Source organism: Vigna angularis, chromosome 4 (genome assembly GCF_016808095.1).
Source record: "Vigna angularis cultivar LongXiaoDou No.4 chromosome 4, ASM1680809v1, whole genome shotgun sequence".
NCBI classification, from domain to species: domain Eukaryota; kingdom Viridiplantae; phylum Streptophyta; class Magnoliopsida; order Fabales; family Fabaceae; genus Vigna; species Vigna angularis.
Window position 1 is genome coordinate 25,466,450 of NC_068973.1, and position 6,438 is coordinate 25,472,887.

General features: G+C 31.9%; 1 protein-coding gene across 1 annotated transcript; it reads right to left on the minus strand.

The window, feature by feature from the left end:
• Positions 1 to 232: 232 nt before the first annotated feature.
• On the minus strand, positions 233 to 4,568 carry LOC108330771 (chloroplastic import inner membrane translocase subunit HP30-2). The gene is made up of 6 exons (XM_017565315.2): positions 4,228 to 4,568; positions 3,910 to 4,025; positions 1,040 to 1,166; positions 719 to 867; positions 552 to 614; positions 233 to 474 (listed from the first exon to the last, which is right to left on the minus strand). Exons 1-6 carry the CDS (start codon positions 4,510 to 4,512, stop codon positions 435 to 437), a joined length of 780 nt encoding a protein of 259 aa, XP_017420804.1. The 5' UTR covers positions 4,513 to 4,568; the 3' UTR covers positions 233 to 434.
• Between the last annotated feature and the right edge of the window lie 1,870 nt (positions 4,569 to 6,438).

Below are 6,438 nucleotides of genomic sequence, written 5' to 3' on the forward strand. Positions count from 1 at the left end.
ATATCTAGAACCCCGTAATACAAACAAAGCTTTTGCCCAACCACCTGCGTTATTCCTTCACATGCACCCCCACCATTTTGTTATCGTATTAACTTTAGTTACAGAAAGAAAAAATGTACCGTTGGTTGGGTGGGTGGAAGAACTTATTTTCTTAAGGAATGTATATATATGAATTGCGATATAGAAGGGTCTTCTTACCAGAGTTAACACATTCATGCTCCTTAGTTTTCACTTTGTTTGAACCCTTTTACGTTTCATGTGAACTGAAATAAACGACTGATTAGTTATCAAATTTTATCAAGTATACTGCAACAGCATTGGAACGTGAAGCTAAAAAAACAAAAAAGACAAAATTCATTTGCAACACAAACTTCCTTCCTAAGATCCATTTTCAATGGCTTTCAAAGTTCAAGGCAGCAAACTATTCATATCAATCAATGTCGGCTTCCTCGCTTCTCCTTGGGATCAAGGTCCCTGAAACCAAACTTCAGAACTTAGTATGAAGGCAAGGATACACTATTATATGACAAAACATTGAGCATAACTCCTACCTCTGAATGTGGTCAAGAATCAAAAGTCTTGGTCCAGGGGGAATCCTCACATCTCTGAGAGCACTGAAAGACATCATAGAGAAACAAAGGACTCATGCTCCAATAATGCCATTAAACAAAATATATGAAGAAAAGATAACACCTGACACGAAATTGAACTTCCCAACCTGTCTGTGAGTAAAGGCAAAGTATTGTCGTTTAACAAGCCTTTCTTAAAATTCTTCTCGTAACTCAGAAGGCCGAGATTGTTCAACATGTGTCTTGTTTTAGCATAGTGAATATCTTCAACCGGTGGTTGGGAAAACTTTTGTCCTATCTGCAAAATCAATGAATAGTTGAAGATATGTTATTAATGGGATACCAAATTATAAACCTGCATTACACAAAAATCCATGGATGCAGGCAAGAACACCTCACTCGAACATAAAGTCCAAGATTTTTTTATAAATGATACAACAAATAAACAAGACGGTTTCCTTCTTGCCTACCTGGAAAAGTCCACCTTGAACAAGTGCAAAGAAAAGTCCAGAAGTGACTGCGTTTGTTGCTTGATTTGGTGCACCCATGCCACTTACCAATGAAAACATGACCCCCGAACCAAAAGCTGCCGCCATGCTGCAATAAATTTAATGGATTCTCAAAAGTTAAGTATAATTGCTAAATAAGAAAGCACATTGATTGTAATAAGGAAATATCAAACCAAGATACTGAGCTGACATCAATTAAAAAATGAACAAAAAGCTTTCACTTTGTATAACATATTCAATCACATGATTCGTAAGAATTATGTGAGGCAATTCATTTTTACCCAGACAGGAAGACCTTAAAAGATAAATTTTTACCCTTCAACGACATTCAACCCAGACACTGAGGCGAAATTTTAAAATTAGAATATGTTTTGATGGCTCTGAGTTTGCCTTCATTTGAGCAACATGGAAAGTTGACAGCTTTAAACCAACAGTTAGAATATCCAGAAAATATCTCATAATATCTTTAGAGTATATTTAATTTACACTTGGTAGGGTTCAGGAGTCTTATTCTATTAATGGTTTTGGGCATGTACTTCCCTCATTCTCCCAGGAAATTCAGGGTTAGGAGTCTTATTCTATTAGTGGTTTTGGGCGTGTACCTGTAAAAAGTATGATTAATTGTCCTCAGAATTTAGTATAAAAAGATCATGGATTACTTCACATTATGTCAGTCATATTATGAGTTTCTGTCCAGATTTATCTCCATCAAAATGCAATTTCTGTTTAGCTTACACAAAGAAACGCTTTGTTTGGTTGGGAGAGAATATGAAAAAAATAAAAATAAAAAATTCAAAAAATAGGGTGCCTACAATATACTATTTCTCTTCTATTTTAATTGATCTGTTTATCTCTATATCTTTCTTTGTTTCCTATCAAATCAATCAAATTACACAACTTTTAAAACACTTCTCTATTTCTCACATATTTCTACCTTACCAAACATCTAAATGTTTTTTTTTAAATTTCTTACTTTTTCTCTTTTCACAACTTATTTCTTCTCTATTTCCATCATAAATATTTTTTCCCTCAACCAAACAGAGCATAGAAGTACAGATCTCATTCCGAAATAAAAATACTTTTACAAGGAAGATCACAGCTCAAGAGGAAGACAAAAGATATTAATTAATTATATAAAACCTTTTCATAATTTTTCTCTATTTTTAAAATTTTAAAATGTTTTATTTATCCTACAGGAAATAATGTAATTATAGATCCTGTAGATAACTCATAATGTAACACGTAAGATCTCAGTAGACGAGGAAAACTACATATATAATTATACTTCATCGCACAAAACCTTTTATTCTACTATTTCTTTTACTTCTCTTAAATTTTCACAAAATATTTTCTTTTGATAAAAATAATTATATGAAGAAATACATTCCCTTCTTTGTTACCAGTAATAACTCTTATGAGGGCTGGAAGAAAGACATTGGAGCAAAGAAACAGATTTACATAAGGTTTATATTGAATTGGAAACAACACATAATTGAGTATCAAGAGAAGTGTTATAGGAAACTTTGAAAAAGAAAGATGTTCTGCGACTTACATCTAAGCTAATAAAAGGCATGCTATATGCTACTTGAGTAAGAACACCACGAAGTAAAACTAAGGACTTTCCGTTTGAGATAAGATCACATCAAAACTCAACTTTAAGTAGTTACTTGTTTGATCTATCCTTGATTGTACTTACCAAGGACATTCAGAAGAAAATATTATCCCTAAAAACATATTTTAGTGGATGATTTAGTTTTTAATAGAGAAATCAAGGAAACTGATTAACTCTAAACTTCAACTTTGGAGAAAATATTTGAAAATAAGGGGTTTTCTCTTCAAAGTAAGAAAGCACACAATTGCTTGAGGATGTCCTACATAGGATACAAGTGAGATGGTTAAAATGAATAAAGGGCGTCAAGGTTATTTGTGATTGCAAAAAATATATTCTGTGCCTATGGTAATGAATATTGGACTTCAAAGGATCAACAAGACAAAAAAGGAGGAAGCAACAGAAATATAAGAATACTAGGAGTAACAGAAATATATGAATGACAAAATAGATGTGTGACCACAAAAATTATTATACGTTGCCAAATGATTATATATGAAAAGATATTGATATGGAACCAATTGAAGAAAAAGAATACAAAATCAGTAAAAAGGGTTTAGACATGTACAAAGAAGACCACTAAAACCACAAGTGTTGACAGCATATTGCATGATTTTTAGTATAGTGAAAAAGGAGAAAGGGATACAAAGAAGACGATCATTAGGAAGTTGTTTAAAGGGATTTCATGATGAATAGTTACATTCTTGCCATTGTTTTTTTGTTCTTGTATAACTAAAACCAATAATTCATGAATACAGCAACATATAAACTTCATAACACTTTAGGAATAGAAAGAGAATATCCATATCAAACTTATTCCAGTTAAGTACTTGACACTAATCCAAAGAAATGAAGAGTACAAGCCTCCATGAATAGCCGGAACTGTTAAAGTGTCAATTTCCTTCTATCTTTAAAACAACAAATTACGCACAATAACAGTGTGATCAAAGTACGATTTTATGGAGAAGCAGCTCGACCTTGAATTACTATCCATTTAAACAGTATTTCATCAATATCTACATTAGTATAATAATTCATAAATCAAAGACCATATGCTAAATACTTCAAGCCATGAATTGCACAGATAAATTATATTACAGAAAAATGTAGCAGCTTGAATTTAGAGCAAAAAAACGGGAAAGAATTTCACCTACAAAGCCGGATCCAGGATACAAAGATCACTAAGAAGGAAAAATTGTATCATTTGAGGCATAAAGCTCACCTGGACTGAACATCTTCCTTGCCCCTCAACCTTTTCAAGACACAGGAAATTCCAGCATTCACTCCCGTCATCACAGCAAAGTTCCGAGCCTGAATAAAAGGACCTCCAGCTAGAGCCTACATAATAATTAAACAAAACAAAAAAATTACACTAAAAGTAGAATTAAGTAAATGAATAATCATAACCCTAAAATATTTTCCACTGAAGAATATCAATTAAAATTACCCTAATAGGTATAATAATAATAATAATAATAATAGTAGTAGTAGTAGTAATAATTACAATAATAGAGAGGAAGTGAAGAGTAGAAAACAAAACCTGAGCTTGCTTAAGAGATGCCATGGCCTGAGGGTTGAGAGCGGCGTTGGGCGGAGGGGTGGGGAAAGCAGAGGGAGCATCGGCGGTGAGGGTTCCCATGAAGGCGCCGATGGCGGCGCCCTGGGCGGCGCTGGTGGTGGTGACGACGGCAGCCTCGACGGGGAGCGACTGCTTGGAGAGCCAGAGTTTGAAGCCATTTTCCAATTCCTTGAAACGTGCTTGGATTTGCTCTAAGGGATTCTGACTCTGAGACGCCACCATAATTCCTTGCTTCCCTTGTTCCATTCAAGGATATCGACTACTATTTCGTTTTTATTTTGATAACGTTCTCTTATACTCTCTATCACCGTCTTCTCACCCGTTTTATACTAAACATCAAAATTACCTACGCACTACTATGCTCTTTTTTTTTCACCCTATTACTCAAACGGCGACCAACAACCCTCTCACTAATCAATTTCCTAATATTTTTATTAATCACACTAAATTACACTTTTCTCTTCGTTAATATCTAAATTATTAAATGTTTAAACTAAACTATAATTCCTAAAATAGCAATTATTTTGAAGTAAAGTAAATATATACTGAATAAAACACACAATTCTTTTTTTTTTATAACATCTTTCGTACACATACTTTCTGTAATACAAATATCATAGTTCCACGTGAATGAGCACTAATGTACCGACCAACTTGATTATTTATTGAATTGAATTCTTAGAAGCCGCCAATAGAAGTCGTAACATGTGATAATATTACAGTAACTTATTTGTCTGCATAAAATGGTTTTATTCTTATTGATATATTGGTTCACAAAATTTACGTTAGAAAATATTTTGTTATGCACGGTTAGTATTTTCTATAATCACTTAATTTTCAATTTAAATCAATTATTGAGACAGAAATAAGCCAAATTAACTCTAAATATTTTATTTTATTTTGGTTATCATGTGCATGGTATAATTGGGTTACTCTAATCCAATTTTTCACACAAATATATGGAGAGAGCCTTTCACTTCTATGTTGGAACATTGAATTGCGTTAAATGTTTTTTTTTTCTCTTATAAATTTGTTGAACTTACTTTGATACAAATTTTATTATGTTTTTGTTCTCAATTTTTATTTTATTTTTTTTCCTTCAACTTATTAATATTTCTTAAGTTATGGATGATGTTAAAGTGATATGTTAATAGTTAAGTATGACTATTATATGTATTCGTATATTTTAAATAAGCTTTTCATTATCAATAATTTATAGATTATTTTACTTCTCAACAATTTCTTTTACTATTTTAGGTTTTTTCTCTATAAAGAAATATTTTAATTTGTATAGTTTATTGATATTTTTAAGTGATGAGTATATATATATATATAAAAAAAGAATCTAGAAAATTGTGTTTTATAATTGATACTATGTTTAAAATGTGAGATTCGGTTATTTTAATATTAAAAATTTAAAGTATAAATAGAGTTTTTATAAACAAGTTTTATTATTTAAAAATACATAATTCTTCTAAAAACCTTATCTTAGAGCTCTTTCTCTTCTCTCTAGGTTTTCTCATCACCCGTTCATCTATTTGAATATCGGAGACCGTTAGGATGATCTTTGAGACGAGCTCTCCACTTTTATTTGATTAGTTTCTCTAAGAGAATAAGTTGGTTTTCTGTCCTTTGTTGATCAGTGGTCTTAATGGTGTGTTATGATTGTGTTTTTGTTGTTCATAAAGGTAGATAAAACTTGTGTGTTTGAAGGTGTTTTTACAATTCTTGAGCAGTTGGTTTGTCTTTCAGGTAAGGGAAGTTAATTGCACTATTTTTAACTTATAGATAACTTGTAATTTCTAGTTGCATGCTCATACAATTTTTGGTTTGTTTGTGTGATTGAGCTATCTGATGAAATATGATGTGTGGAGTTAAGTTAGGATTTAATTTGGCTTACATTATTTGTATTTTGAGACTTGGTATGTTGTATAGTTGGTATTGTAATTGAGATTAATTGAGTCATTGAGTAGTGTACAATCTTATAATTGGTAAGTTTTAGCATTTGTGGTTGTTGCACTGATTTTGCAGATTTGGAATGGCATAAGTTTGCAAATTTGTGTTCTACAGAATTATGCAAACTCACTAGAAGAGAATATACTAGTTGGACAAAGTTAAACTCAGAGAACTACTGAATTGGTAGTCTCTAGGCGAGAATAATCTCACTAGATG

Coding starts and splice junctions, on each gene's coding strand:
- LOC108330771 (XM_017565315.2), bottom strand. CDS start 4,512: ATGGAACAAGGGAAGCAAGGAATTATGGTGGCGTCTCAGAGTCAGAAT. Junction 868..1,039: donor TTCAAGGTGGACTTTTCCAG/GTAGGCAAGAAG, acceptor TTGATTTTGCAG/ATAGGACAAAAGTTTTCCCA. Junction 475..551: donor ATTCTTGACCACATTCAGAG/GTAGGAGTTATG, acceptor GTTTGGTTTCAG/GGACCTTGATCCCAAGGAGA.